General features: G+C 42.7%; 1 protein-coding gene across 1 annotated transcript in view; it reads left to right on the top strand.

Annotated features, from left to right (window-relative positions):
* The window catches only part of DOCK2 (dedicator of cytokinesis 2), a 439,395-nt gene that overhangs the window by 18,300 nt on the left and 405,048 nt on the right, over positions 1-16,047 (top strand). The window contains exon 2 of the mRNA XM_062189655.1: positions 7,656-7,739. Within this exon, the coding sequence (XP_062045639.1) occupies positions 7,656-7,739 (84 nt within the window). The remainder of the gene's footprint in view (positions 1-7,655; positions 7,740-16,047) is intronic.

The raw sequence follows: 16,047 nt of genomic DNA, 5'->3' as shown, positions 1-16,047 counted from the left end.
GTCCTGCTGCTCTGCTTCTGATCCAGCTCCCTGCTAATGTGCCTGGGAAAGCCGCAGAAAATGGCCCAAGTGCTTGGGCCACTTGCCATTCATGAGAGAGAGAGAGAGAGAAGGAATCTTCCATCTTCTCGTTCACTCCCCAAATGACTGCAATATCCAGGGCTGGACCCGGTGGAAGCCAGGAGCCAGGAACTCTGTCCAGGTCACCTGTGTGAGTGTCAGGGGCCCAAGTACTTGAGCCATCTTCCTTTTCTTCCCAGCCACGTTAGCAGAAAGCTGGATCAGAAATGGGGTTTAACCTGCTGCACCACCACACCGACTCCAGTCTTTCACTTTCTTGACCATGTCCTTTGGTGCATAAATTTTTTTAATTTTGATGAAGTCCAATTTGCATATTTCTTTTTGTAACAACTTGTGCTTTTGGTTTCATAACTAGGAAACTGTGGCCAAACTCAAGATCATAAAGAATTACATCCTGTAGTTTTAGATCTAATATGGATGTGCTTGATCCATTTCGTTAAGCTTTGAATATAGGGTGCATTAGGCATTAGCCTGGTGCATGTGGTTATCTAGTTGTGCTAGCTCCATTTATTGAAGAGAATATTCTCTTTCCCCATTGAATGCTACTGGCACCCATGATGACACATAGTTTATCATAGATATGTGAACTTGTTTCTGGTCTATCATTTCTATACTGTTGAACTATATATATGTCAGTGCAATCATGTATCAATTACTTTTGCTTTGTATTCAATGTTCAAACTGGAAAGTGTGAGTGCTCCAATTTTGTTTTAATTTTTTTTCCAAAAGTATTTTGATTTTTTAAAAGCATATTTATTGGAAAGAAAGAAAAAGAAAGAGGGAGTGAGAGAGGAAGAATGAAAGGAATCCTTATGTTCTTAGAATTGCATCTAGAAACTGCGTTGAATCTGTTCTTTGTATTAATATCACATTAATATGAGAATTGACAAGGATTCTGTTGTAGAAATTATCAATTGCTATGACCCTGAGAATCTAACATATTAATAAAAAAATAAAAATTTAAATATTTTAAATAAAAAAAGAAAAAATGACTGCAACAGCTGGGCTGTGCCAGGCCAAAGCCAGCATCCTGGAACTCCATCTGGGTCTACCATGTGGGTTCAGGGGCCCAAATATTTGGGCCATCTTCTGCTATTTCCCAGGCGCATTACCAAGGAGCTAGATTATCAGTGGAGCAGCCAGGACTTTGATGTGGGATGCTGGAGTTGCAAGCAGCAACTTAAGCTGCTGCATTACTACGCTGGCTCCCTGTAAGATGATTTTGTCTATTTGGGCAATTTTACATGACTTTGAGAATTTGTTTTTCTGTTTCTGCAAAAAGATAATGAGACTTTGTTGAGATTATGTTGAATTCATAGATCTATTTGGGAATATCATCATCATAACAATATTAAGTCTCCCAATCCATGCCCATAAAGTCTCTTTTCAATTCATTTACATCTTCTTTAATTTCTGTTAGCAAAGCTTTGACGTTCTCAGTGTAAAAAAGTCTTTGCACTGTGTTGGTTAAGCATATTCCTAAGCAATTTTTTCTGTTTGTTGCTATTATAACCAGAATTTTTTTCTTAATTTCCTTTTGGATTGTTCATTGGTGGTGTCTAGCATTACAACTGAAATTTTGTTGAATTTGTTTATTAGCTCTGTGTGTGTGTGTTATTTAGGATTACCCTATATAAATAAATTATGCCACTGAGATGAGAGAGAGATCCACTTCTTCCTTTTGGATTCTTTGGGATGCCTCTAATTGTTCTGGTATGAACTTTCAGTACAGTGTTGAGTAAAAGTAATGAAAGCTAGCATCTTTGGCTTGTTTCTTTTTTTTCAAGATTTATTTATTTATTTGAAAATCAGAATTACACAGAGAGAAGGAGAGGCAGAGAGAGAGAGAGAGAGAGAGAGAGAGAGAGGTCTTCCATCCACTGGTTCACTCCCCAGATGGTTGTAAAGGTGAGAGCTGTGCCGGTCCGAAGCCAGGAACCAGGAGCCAGGAGCTTCTTCCAGGTCTCCCATGTGGGTGCAGGGGCCCGAGGACTTGGGCCATCTTCTACTGCTTTCTCAGGCCATAGCAGAGAGCTGGGTCGGAAGTGGAGCAGCCAGGTCTCGAACTGGCGTCCGTATGGGATGCTGGCGTCTAAAGCCAGGGTGTTAACCTGCTGTGCCACAGCACTGGCCCCAGAAGTCCCATTCTATTCCCAGCTTGTTGATTGTTTTCATCATGAAATGGCATTGGAATTTGCTAAATTCCTTTTTAGATATCAAGTAAGATGTTGATGTAGATTTTTCTCTTCTTGCTACTTAAAGTGGTGTATTTGATTTATTTTTCTATTTGGAGCCATCCTTATGTCCCTTGGATAAATCCCACATGGTAATGGTGTCATTTAATATATCATGGATTCATTTTGCTTGTATCATCTAGTGGATATCTGCATCTATGTTATAAGGTATGTTGGTGTTTTGTTTCCATTTTTTGTTAATTCCCTGTCTTAGCATCAGGGTATTTTTGGCCTCATAGAATGAGTTAAGCAGCATTCTCTCCTCTTTAAGTTTTTGGAAGAGTTTGAGGTGAATAGGTATTAATTCTTCTTTAAATATTTGGTGGAAAGCATACTTAAGCCATCTGGCTTTGGACTTTGTTGGGAGGTTTTAATGTTTGTTTTAATTTTCATTTTCTTTGAAATGCAGACACACACACACACACACAGAGAGAAAGAGAGAGAGAAAGATGGAGAGAGATCTTACATCCACTGGTTCACTTCCCAAATGCCCCCAACAGCTGAGGCTGGCCCAGGCCTAAGCCAAGACTCCAAGAGCTTGGTGCTCCAAAAGCTTGGAGCTCAATTCAGGTCAACCACATGGTGGTAGGGACCCATACTTGAGCCATCAGCTGCTGCCTCCCAGGGTGTGCATTAGCAAAAAGCTGGATTGGAAGTAGAGTAGGCGGGACTTGGAACTAGATACTCTGATGTGGGATATGGGCAGCTGTTGGGAGGTTTTGTGTCTTTTTTTTTTTTTTTAGATTTATTTTATTTATTTGAAAGACAGAGTTACAGAGAAAGGTAGAGACAGAGAGAGAGAGAGAGGTCTTCCATCTGCTAGTTCTCTCCCCAGATGGCCACAACGGCCGGAGTTGCGCTGATCTGAAGGCAGGAGCCAGGAGATTCTTCCGGGTCTCCCACGTGGGTACAAGGGCCCAAGGACTTGGGCCATCTTCCACTGTTTTCTCAGGCCATAGCAGAAAGCTGGATCGGAAGAGGAGCAGCCAGGACTAGAACCGGCGCCCATATGGGATGCTGCTGCCTCAGGCCAGGGCTTTTAACCTGCTGTGCCACAGCACCGGCCCCTGGGAGGTTTGTTATTACTAATTTGAAATCTTAATTCTTATATTGAAGTTTCTATGTCTTTATGTATCGGTATTGATAGTTTCTAGGAATTTGTCTGTTTCATCTAGGTTATCCAATTTATTAGCACACAGTTATCCTTAGTGTTCTATAATCATTTTTGTTCTTGTAGTTTGATAGTAATATTTTCATAATCATTTCTGATTTTGGTAATTTGAGAACTCTGGATTTTTTTTTAGTGATTTATTTATTTATTTGAAAGGCAGAGTTACAGAGAGGCAGAGGCAGAGAGAGAGCGACGTCTTCCCATCTGCTGGTTCACTCCCCATATGGCCACAATGGCTGGAGCTGCGCCAACTTGAAGCAAGGAGCCAGGAATTTCTCGGTCTCCCATGTGGTTGCAGGGACCCAAGGACTTGGGCCATCCTATACTGTTTTCCCAGGCCATAGCAAAAAGCTGGACTGGAAATGGAGCAGCCAGGACTCGAACTGGTGGCCATATGGGATGCCGACACTGCAGGCAGCAGCTTTACCCGCTACGCCACAGCACTGGCCTCACCTCTGTGTTTTTAACCTAGTTAAAAGCTTGTCATTAATTTTATCTTTTCAAAGAATCATGTTTGGTTTTGTTAATTCTTTCTGTTGTTTTTCTCTTCTCCATTTCACTTACTTCTGCTTCAATTTTTATTATTTCCTTCCTTCTTCTATTTGCGTTTAGTGTGTTCTTCTATGTCTGGTTCCTAAAGTTAGGAAGATAGAATTATTGATTTGCGATCACTCTTCTTTTAAAATATAAGTGTTTATGGCTGTAAATTACTTTCTCATCATCACTTTAACTGCCTCTATAAATTCTGGTAATTTTGATATACTCATCATAGCTTTTTTGGAAGTTACTATGTACATGAAACATTTTTTCCTTCTTTTCCCTTTGAACTTATTTGTGTCTTTGGTTCTAAAGTGAATTTTTTGTAGACAATATATAGTTGATTCATATTTTAATCTTTTCTGTCAATCTTTGCCTTTGACAAGAAGTTTAATCTGCTTACATTTAATGTAATTACTGATAAAAAAGTATTTACTTCTTCCTATTTGTTTTCTATATATCTTACATCTTTTTTTTTGTTCTTTAATTCTCTGTTACTGTTTGTGCGTGTTTTTTCCACATGTTGTGTTTAAATTCCATTCTTATTGACTTTTCTCTGTGTTTTTAGTTATTTTCTTAGTGATTAGCCTGGTGTTTGCAATTTAACATTTTAAACTAATAATAATCTAGTTTCAGGTAGTCTCACCTTAGCTTCAATAGTATACAAAATTCTTTGCTTCTAGGCAGCTCTGTATCTCCCTTTTAATGTTATTGTCATAAGTTACATCTCTATAGTGTATGCCCATTATTGTATATGTATAGATATTATTTTATGCAGTTGTCTTTCTAGTAGACTACTAGTGACAGGCTCCTTCAGTTTTTATTGATTTTCATGTTTTTAATTTGTCCTTTGAATTTTTTTTAAGATTTTTATTTATTTATTTGAGAGTTAGAGTTATAGAGAGAGGGAGAGACAGAGAGAAAGGTCTTCCGTCTGCTGGTTCACTCCCCAAATGGCCACAACAGCTGGAGCTGTGCCGATCCGAAGCCAGGAGCCAGGAGCTTCTTCCAGGTCTCCCATGCGGGTATAGGGGCCCAAGGACTTGGGCCATCTTCTACTCCTTTCCTAGGCTGTGGCAGAGAGCTGGATTGGAAGAGGAGCAGCTGGGACTAGAACGGCACCCATATGGGATGCCAGCACCAGAGGCAGAGGATTAACCCACTGCACCACAGCACCAGCCACACTTTGAATTTTTGAAGGATAATTTTGTGAGATTTGGATTCTTAGTTAAGAGGTTTTTTTTTTTTCTTTCAGCACTTTAATACCTTCTGATCCCCATGGGGAGAGAAATCATTTGTTCATCTTTTTGAGGGCACCTTTGTACATGATGAGTTGCTTCCCTCGTGCCAGTTTTAGGATTCTCTCTGTCCATCTTTGAATTTTATAGTTTCCCTGTTATGTGTCTCTGTGTGGATCTCTTTGAGTTAATTCCGCTTGAATTTTGTGGAGCTTCTTGGGTGTATAGAGTCATGTCTTCCACCAAATTGCCCATTCTTTTTCCGTATTTTTCCCTTACCTTCTGTTTTTCTCTTCTCATTAAGGAACTGCCATTCGGTGAATGACAGTGTGCTTCGTAGTGCCTTGCAGGTCTCTTGGGCTCTGTTTGTTGTTCTTTTTTCTTTCTGCTCATCAGTTTGGCTAATTTCAACTGATCTATCTTTAAGATCACTGATTCTTTCTTCTGCCTGCTCAAATCTGCTATTAGATATCTCCAATTATTTTTAATGTTTGCTATTACACATTTTCACTCCAAAATTTCTACTTTGTTCCTTTTAATAAAATTTATCTCTTTAATGATACTCTGTTTTCTGAAGCATCATTCTCTTGGTTTACCTGTTCTTTGTCCATAGTTTGCTTAGCTCTATGAACATATTTAAGGCAACTGATTTAAGGTCTTTGTCTCATTCATCCAGTATCTGTCCTTCCTTAGGGACAATTTCATCAGTTTCCTTTTACCCTGTGAATGGGACATACTTCCTCGTTTCTTTACAGCCTTCATAATCTTGGGTTGAAGACTGAATATTTTGAATACTGTAGTGTGTGGACTCTGAAGTCGGATTCTTCCTATGCAGGGCTTTCATTTTCACAGCTTGATGTAGGTCATAGTAGCTTGGTAGTTGACTTTTCTAAAGTGTTTTTGTGAAGACTGTACTATGTTTTATATGTGGTCACTGAAGTCTCTTCAATGTTTGATATACAAGAAAAAATCCCTGATCTTGGCAACTGGCTGTGTACATGTGATGTGTGGTGGGGCACACCTTCAGTGCTGTGTCAGGCCATTTACAGCTCTGCCCTGGCCTGACTTCCTGCTCGCCTGAAGCTTAAGGTCAACCGAAGTTGAGAATTTGGGGCTTGCTCATATCCTTTCTCAGCAAGTGTCCAACTGTTTGCGTGACTCTAAATTCTTGCTATATGTGGGTGCCTTTCAAAGCCATTATTCTCCCAAGCATTTCGCCCTTAAGCTTTTTCTCAGAGGGCTCTGGTTGATTCTTTTTTCCCTCAGATTACACTTTCTGCTCCATGTAAGAGTAGGTGGCTCTTTTACTTTGAAAGGTTTTTGACCAGATGTCTTCAGTGTCGTTGCTTCTCTGCACTGAGTGAAGGGAAATAAAGACACACTCTTGGTGTCAGTCCTTGAGGGAACCCACAGGCAGGCCAAAACATAAAACAACAATTCTTTGGGAAAAGACACACTCTGCTACCTTCCAACCCCAAGGACCCACACCCAAAGGGGAAAAAAAAAAACCCACACAAGATACTAGGGCCATTATCTTCAAGACTTCTGCTGAGACAGGGTACGGGGGCCCTATTTCATGTTACAAGTACCAGTGGAGTCCCTGATAGTGTTGAGAAGACTCTGGGTTTGTTCATGGCTGACTCCTGCTCCCTAGGAACTAACAGTGTCAGTGGAAGGCAGAGCTTCCTTTGGTGTGTTAAGTTCTCATGAGAACTACCAACCACTGGAAATGGCAGGGGTGGGGGTCAGAATGATCTGGAGCAGCTGGGCTCTTGGTATGAAGGATTTGCTTTGGGGAAGGCTAAGGAACAAGTCTCTTTAGCTGGGGGAACAGATACAGGCTAGAGTGGGATAGAGGAATATCTGGCTTACTTGGACCATGAAGGTTGTGCGGCACTGGAGCAGTGGAGAGCATATTAGGCTGTTGTCGCTAGGATGAAGTCCTAAGGAGCAGCACCAAGATCATCACTGTGGCTGAGGATATGCGAGTTGGATGCTGCTTTTCTTGGTGCTTCACAGGCTGATGACCTTGGCAAGTTGCTTAACCTCCCAGTGCTTCCAATTCCTCCTTTGAGGACCGGGTCCAATCCTTGCAGGATTGCTATGAGGCTGTACAGGCACGTGCATGGTGTTCAGTCTGAAGTCAGTCCATATAAGTGATATAAGCAGCCTCCCTGTCACGCAGGCTGCAGTGCAGACACGTGCCTGGGAGACGTCAGCCTTGGTTAGTAAGTGGAGGTCTTTAGGAGCCACACTGGATCTGGGTTGACTCCTATGGTCAGCAGGAGTCTTCAGTATTGGGACATGGAATAGACTTATGGCAGGGAGAGCAGGAGAGAGCAGAAATCCAAGGTACCCAGAGGTCTCATTGTCTCTCTCTCTTCCATTTCATAGCCATATACAACTTTCAAGGCAGTGGACCTCCCCAGCTCTCCCTCCAGATTGGCGATGTGGTGCGAATACAGGAGACCTGTGGAGGTGAGTTTGTTGTCCACCCATTCCACAGGTGCCAGGACATGGAGCTGAAGGAAGCCCGCAGTACAGACCAGTCACCCTCAACCCTCTCTGCTACCCTGCACCTGCGCATGTTTAACTATTTTGTTCCTGTTAGTGCAGTCCGCACTCCACATAGATGAATTCCTCATCTACCAACTAGGAAGGAACAAGTTGGAGAAAACAATTGCATGTCTACTGATAGTGTACAGGCTTTCTTCTTGTCGTTATTCCTTAGACAATATAGTATCACAGCGATTTACACAGCATTCCCATTGTGTTAATTAGTACATGTAATTTAGAAACAATTTAAAGTATGCTGAAGGATTGTGTAGGTTTTATACAAACACTGTGGCATTTTATATAAGGAACTTGAGCATCTGTGGGTTTGGGTGTCCTTCGGGGTCCTGGAACCAATCCTCCAAGGATACTCTGGGATGGCTGTAATTAGTATTTACTGAACCAACCAAAGTGCTTTATTATTTTAGGAATTCGGAATTCATAGCAGAGCCCTAACTGGGTGATTTGATGTTTTCCATTTGCCACAGCCCTGGGACTGTTTGGGCTGTGATTCGTAGATATGCTAGTGTGAAGGAAAGAGAGCATTATTAGAATTTGTAAGGCTTCCACAAATTATAACTCTGATCCAGGAAGGCTGTGTTTTGTAGACTTCAAAAAGCCACCCAGACAGCCAGGAGGTGTTGGGGTCTCAAGTCTGAGGCAGGGGCCAGCACAAATACTCCTAGACAAGGTGAACAGGAAGGGTAAGGTCAACGGGTGATGAACACACCACAAGCTCCCGTGAGTTCTGTCGAAGCAGGAACTGCTTTATTGAGGAAGTGTACAGGTTTATAAAGCTTACGAAGGACATGTGCAGTAGGGGAGCCAATCAGTGAAAAGGTCACGCAGGCACGGGTGGACCATGCACAGGGACACCTTAAGTGAGGTATAGGGATCATGCATTGTCCACATGTCCGGAAATAAATTGGACCTATCCCTGCAGGTGGTCCGATCTTACGTGGTTTAACCGCAGCAGCTGCAGACACCCCCCCACCCCCATCATCCGCCAGGCGCCATGTTGTTAGGGACTTTTTTAGGAAATGCCCAAAAAGCAGGAACACAGGACCCTCATCAAGCTGGGCGTGCTGTCTTGGGAAAGTAGTGTCTCTTTTTTCCCACAAAGGTGCCAACCCCTTGTGAAACCAAGTCTAGTGGGCTGTGTCCACCAATGGTGGTAGTGGCAGTAAAGGATACTTTTAAATTTTATACCAAAGCAATGGCCTTGGACTTATGAGTCAACATACCACCTATGTCATTGACAAACTTGATATTGTGAGTATGGCTTGAGCATGAGAACCAAATGGGGGGGGGTGGGCATTTGGTATAGCAGTTAAGATGCTACTTGGGATGCCTGGATCCATGTCAGAGTGCCTGATGGATGCCAGTGAGGAAACTAAGGCTCAGGGAAGAGAAAACTCACCCAAGGTCATGCTTGAACCAGTGGCCATTTTCTGATGCCCAAACCCATGCACTCCTCTACTCCATGCTGCAGAAACAGGCAAAAGGCCTTGGTGCTGGAATTATTTTCCTACATTTTGAAATCCAAGGAAATCTTTTCCCCTTCTTCTCATGCAGTTTCCGTGGACAGAGGGCACATGTTGCCTTGCAGAAGGAGCCTCACTGCACCATCTCTCAGCCTGGTTCTTGGGCCTTCAGGAAGTTAGCGCTACAGCGGCTGACCCAAGTCACTTTTTTCCTTTCCGGGACGTCTTTATTCTTTCTTTGATCCAAGTTTTTCAGTTTTAATTCAAATTTATTAGTCTGAAGCAATGGCAGGCAAATGACTCGGACTTCTCATGAGTAAGCTCACCACTGCTCGCACAGACTTTTCAAATGGAGATTTATGGGATCCTAAGCGTTTCCTGCAGCCTTGGGTGGCTAAAAAGATGAAACTGAATGAGGTGAGACCAGCCTGGTGTCTGCTGTGCGGAGGTGTGCTCTGCTTCTGATTCTGGAAGGAAAAGTGGTTTCTCCAAAAGCGTCATAAATGCGAGAGCCACATGTTAGTCCAAAATTAGTCAAAAAGGCATAGAAGAAGGAACATCAGTTGCCCATGAAACCTTCTTGTAGAAAACTATTTGAAAAGCAAAATCCAACCAATTGAGATATGAATCAAAATAACAATCTAGTATTGAAAAGCTATGATGAAAGGAAATGGCGATGACCTTTGAGTCCAAATAAATCAACTTACAAAAATAGGTTTTGAAAAAGACCTGATATACATGGCTCCCCAGAAGAATGTTATCATTAGGGACCTTGACAATGTAAAGAAATAAATCTAATAAAATTGAGAATTGGGAGGGAAATGTGAGAGAATACATTAACTCTGTGACATCACTTTCACAACATTGAGTTGATCCCTATTAATTAAGAAATGTAGTTAGAAAACATAACCACTCCAATATTTTAATGCTTTTCCTCACTATTTTCATTAGAAGAGTTTTCAGAAAATCTTTTTAGTTCTGAAGGAGCATTTAATTCAAGCTCAACATTTCCTTCCGTTTCACTTGATTTCTTGTTTGGAGGATCAAATGAGTGAAAGTAAAGAAGCTGTGGCTGGCATTGTGGCACAGCAGGCAAAGTTGCTGCTTGCAGTGCCGGCATCCCATATCTGAGTGCTGGTTCAAGTCCTGGCTACTCCGCTGCTGATCCAGCTCTCTGCTCAAGTGCCCAGGAAGGCAGTAGAAGGTGGCTCCAGTGCTTGTTCCCCTGCTACCCATGTGAGAGACTTGGATGGAGTTTCTGCTCCTGGATTCAGTCTGCTCCAGCCCTGGTTGTTGCAGGCACTTGGGGAGCAAACCAATGGGTGTCTCTCCCCTCACCTCCTGTCACTCTGCCTTTCAAACAAATAAATCTTTTTATTATTTATTTATTTATTTGAAAGTCAGAGTTAGAGAGAGGAGAGACAGAGAGAGAGAGAGAGGTTACACAAAGAGAGTTACACAGAGAGAGAAAGAGGCAGAGAGAGAGGTCTTCCATCTGCTGGTTCACTTCCCAGTTGGCCACGACGGCTGGAGCTGCGTCGGTCCACAGCCAGGAGCCAAGAGCCTCTTCCTGGTCTCCTACGTGGGTGCAGGGGCCCAAGTACTTGTGCCATCTTCCACTGCTATCCCAGGCCACAGCAGAGAGCTGGATCGGAAGAGGAGCAGACGGGACTCGAACCGGCGCCCATATGGGATGCCAGCGCTTCAGGCCAGGGCGTTAACCCGCTGTGCCAGCCCCCAAATGAATTAATCTTTTTTTTTTTTTTTAATTTGACAGGTAGAGTTATAGACAGAGAGAGAGAGAGAGAAAGAAGGTCTTCCTTCTGTTGGTTCACTCCCCAGATGGCCACTATGGTTGGTGCTGCACTGATCTGAAGCCAGGAGCCAGGTGCTTCTCCCTGGTCTCCCATGTGGGTGCAGGGGACCAAGCACTTGGGCCATCCTCCACTGCCCTCCCGGGCCATAGCAGAGAGCTGGACTGGAAGAGGAGCAACCGGGACTAGAACCCAGTGCCCATATGGGATGCTGGCGCCGCAGGCGGAGGATTAACCAAGTGAGCCGCAGCGCCAGCCCCAGTAAATAAATCTTAAAGGAAAGCTGTCTAGCACCATGCCTGGCTCATGGAACGTGCTCTGTGTTTGTTGATTCCATTTTTCCTCCAATTATGTAGAGCTGCAGAGACTGGCCAGGATATATCCTTACAGTATGTTCCGGGTAACCTGGAGGCTGAGTCTTTGGCTGGAATAGGTGAGGCTAGCCTCTCCTTGCCTCTTTACTACTCTTCCTGGTACTAAATTTACCCAGCTGAATGAATTGGGGGAAACAACAGCCTGACCTAGACACTTAGATGTGAATACGTTTTACTGTTTATTACCAAGACAGTGTACAAACTTGCATGTAATTTAGAAAGGTACCCACAGTTGGGCCTTAGACAGTCAAATGCTGTTGCTTTAGCCACATCACGTCCGACAGGCTGCCTCCTCCACCCAGAGGCGGCATAAACATTCTGTGTCCTGATTTTAGATGTGGAAAACACACGGAAGTTTATTGAGCAGTAGAAATTCCTCACGGGAGGGACAAACATAAAAGAGTGTTGTTTTTCCCCAGTCACTTCTTTCAGTCATATTCGGTTGACAGCTTTGCTGATATTTAATGACATCCAGAGACTTCAGCCTCATATCCAGGGTGATGCTCACTTCCTTCTTCCCTTTCCCCAGTGCCGACCAGGCCTGGGGATGGAGGGAGTTTGGGGTGCTCTCTTTCCAATTCTGTCTTCTTTACTCAAATAAGCCCAAAGATTGGCCAGTTCGCTGCACAGAGAGCTGTGCAGCTGGGGAATGAGCCGCCCCGTGCCTCTGATATCTTTGCCTGAAGCTCTTGGAAGGCACCCAGTCACTCTCAGATTTGCTTTCAGGATGGAGAGGCTGTGCCATGTCTTCCTGAGACGGCAGTGCCCACCTCCAAAGCCCCCTCTTTTCATCCCTCTGTTGTGTCAGAGAGACTGAGCTGGGGGCTGTTCTTGGGGGAGAGCACAGCTTATTTAGGTTTGTCTTTACAAGCCCTTCAGAGGGTGTTTGTGCTCCATGCTCAGTTATTTGCTATCTGGCTCTTGCTTTTTGGAAAAACAGAAGTCTCATTCCGCCTACACATACCCACGCTTTGAAGGGCCACCCTAGTGGACAAGGAGAGTGCAATTTTTAGGCCATGCTTCTCCAGGAGCTTTTGGGTTTCACCACCATACAACTAGAGAAAGGGGTGAGGGAGAAGGTTGGAAAAGGATCTGCTGCTCTTTTGAAGTAATGAGTAGCTTTTGTTGTTTGTGTTGTGACTGTTTTTGCAGAAATGGTGCTACCCAATGCAAGCCATCCTGAGGCTTGCTCTTCTCACTTGAATACACGGGGAGCTCTTTCTAAGTCAGCTCATGTGTGTGGCTGCAGTGTGGTTCAGCTGCAGTTCCATGTGAAGAGTTTTTGAATCTAACTCTTGGGGTGTGGGGTATACCCAGGCCATGTAACCACTTCTATTCTAACAGCTCCATTGAGGGTGATCCTGACCTGTTGACGTTTTTTGCTTTTAGGATAAGTAGGGGACATTGTGAGCACTTAGCAGGGAATCTTTTGAAAGCACCACTTTATGAAGAGTTGGTCTTTTGTTCGGTTCTGCACTAGAGACAGGTCAGTGTGAAAAGGACTCCATTTTCTTAAGTAATAACTGCTCCATAATTGGGAGCATATGAGTGAGGTTTTCTTGACTTCTGCATAAGGATGAAGCTAAAAAGTCAGTAAGCTACCATTATGTTGCATTTGAAGCATGTCTCATTTGCTTTGTTGTAATGGAAATACGTTGAAATGACTTTAACAGAAAAAAAATATATTCTAAATCTGTAAGTTCTGGAAATAAGATAGAAAATATGCTTTCTCTGGATTATTATTATTGTTTTAATAGATTTTCTTTGTTAACTTTCTTTGAAAGTCAGAATTATGGAGAGAGGGGGAGAGACAGGGAAAGAGAGAGAGAGAGATCTTTCATCTCTTTCATCTGCTGGTTCACTCCCCAAATGACTGCAATGGCCAGGGCTGGGCCAGGCCAGCAGGAACCTGGAGCTTTATCCGTGTTTCCCACATAAGTTTCAGGGGCTTAAGCATTGGGCCATCCTCCACTACTTTCCCAGGCACATTAGCAGGGAGCTGGATTGGAAGTGGAGCAGCTGGGACTGGAACCAGCGCCCATATGGGATGCTGGCACTGCAAGTGGCAGCTTTACCCACTACACCACAGTGCAGGCCCCAGTAGGTTTTCATAAGAGGAATAGTATCTGCTAATTTTTTGACTGCTTATATACCAGGCATGGGCAAACTCTCTGAATATTTTACTTACTTTAAGTCTTACAAGACAGGCATCACTATGATTCCCATTTTTCAGCTAAGGCGATCAAGGACCAGAGCCATGCAGCAGTGACTTGTATGGACGCACACAGGCAGTGAGTTGAGTATTCAAATCCAGGCTTTGATTCCAGGGCCCACACTCATTTTTTTTAAAATAAACTTTGTTATGTATATTTAAGGTTTACAGTGTGTTATAGGATACCTATAGGTATTAAATAGTCACTATAGTGAAGCAAATGAACATATCTGTCATTTTACAGTTACTTCTTTTTGGTTTTCATTTTTGTGCCATAAGTAGCTAAATCTCATCATTTGGCAGGAATCCAAAAAAATAGTTCAATTGTATTACTTTAAGTCCTCATGTTGTACATCAGTTCTTTAAACTTGTTCATCCTATAGATCCACAACTTCGTAAACTTTGACCTACATCTCTCTATTCCCTTCTTCAGAACTCTCCTCACCCCACTCATCCCCACCCTGTGATCCCCAGTAATTACTGTTTTATTCTCTAACATTGTGTACTGAGTTTTTAAAAAATTTCCAGAGTATACTTACCTTTATGAAGTGGTGATTTCATTCTCTTTGGGTATATGCCCAGACGTAGGATTGCTGGTAATATAAAAGCTGTATTTTTAATTTCTTCAGAAATCATCATATTGTTTTCCATAATGGCTCCACCAATGTGCTTTCCCACCCATAATGTAGTAGGGTTTCCCTTTTCTCTACCTTTGCCATCATTTGTTATCTCTTGACTTTCTATAATGCCATCCTAACAGATATGAGACGATATGTCATTATGATTTAAATTAGCATTCCTTTACAATTAATGATCTTGAGTAACTTTTCATACACCTCTTGGCCATTTTTGCGTTTGCTCTGGGGGAATGCATATTCAGATATTTTGCCTATTAAAAATATACTTATTTATTTATTTCAAAGCCAGAGTGATACAGAGAGGGAGACACACACACATGCACACACGCACACGCGCGCACACACACACAGAGAGATTGATTGATTGATAGATCTTCCATCTGCTGGTCTATTTCCCAAATGGTTGTGAAGGCTGGGCCAGGCTGAAACCAGGATCCAAGAACTCCATTTAGTTCTCCTGCATGGGTGGCAGGGTCCCAAGTACTTGAGCCATCCTCCACTGGTTTCTCAGGTGCATTAGCAGGGAGCTGGGTCAGAAGCAGAGTAACTGGACTTCAGCTGGCTCTCAGATATGGGGTGCTGGGGTGGTGGGTGGTAGCTTAACCTGCTGTGCCACAATGCTGTACCCCCAATTTTAAATCAGATTGTTTTTCTACTATTGAGTTATGTTAGTTCTTTATAAATTTTGGATATTCACCTTTTATCAGATATATAGTTTGTAAATATTTATTTTTCCAATCTGTAGGATGCTGTTTGATTTTATTGATTGTTTCCTTTGCTGTGTAAAATTTTTGCAGTCAGAGCCTATACTCTTGGCTTTCAGTTCTTTAATAAGATTCCTGCCTGGGCTGTCAGGTGTATGCTCTTATTATTTCTCTTCATTAAACTTTGTTAGCATGCTTACCACTAAAAAACAAAAACAAAAACAAAAAACCCACACTCTGGACCACTGATAGATACTAGCTTCTATGTTATCTTAACATGATGAGATAATTCACTATTTAGAAAAGTCTACCCAGATGTTCATCATTTAGATTAAGGGTAACATTTTGCCATTCTTGTTTCTGATTTTTTTCTTTTTATTTCTTTCTAAAAAAGATTTATTTTACTTATTTGAAAGGCATAGTTACAGAGAGAGAGAGAAAGGGAGAGACAGAGTTGGCTCCTTCCCCAAATGGCCTCAACAGCAGGAGTGGGGCCAGGCTGAAACCACATTCCAGGAGCTTCTTTCAGGTCTCCCTTGTGGATGCAGGGGCCCAAGCACTTGGGCCATCCTCTGCTGCTTTTCCAGGCACATTAGCAGGGAGCTGGATCAGAAGTGGAGCAGCTGAGACTCAAACCAGCGTCCATATGGGATGCTGGTGCTGTAGGTGGTGGCTTAACCTGCTATGCCACAGCATCAACCCCTAGATATCTTTTTAAGAAATAAATGTTTCAGATGCAGTTGAAGTTTTACCCCTCCTCTATTCTGTTGTTCTCCTTTTGTCCATATTATAGGTAACATTTATCCTGAAATTGTTCTGTTTTTCTTTCCTTCCAAGGTTTTGTGGCTTCACTAGATACCTTCAGAAATCTTTTTTAAAATCATTTTGCAATCATTCTGTGGGATGATATATTCTCCATTTTATAGATGAAAACACTGAGGCTTAAGTGACATAACCGAATGTCATGCTGCTTGGAAACAGAGGATAAAGGGCTAGGTCCCCAGATT

Source organism: Lepus europaeus, chromosome 4 (genome assembly GCF_033115175.1).
Source record: "Lepus europaeus isolate LE1 chromosome 4, mLepTim1.pri, whole genome shotgun sequence".
In the NCBI taxonomy this organism is placed as follows: domain Eukaryota; kingdom Metazoa; phylum Chordata; class Mammalia; order Lagomorpha; family Leporidae; genus Lepus; species Lepus europaeus.
Note: the sequence above shows the minus strand (reverse complement) of the source record. Positions and strands in the feature narration are given on the sequence as shown.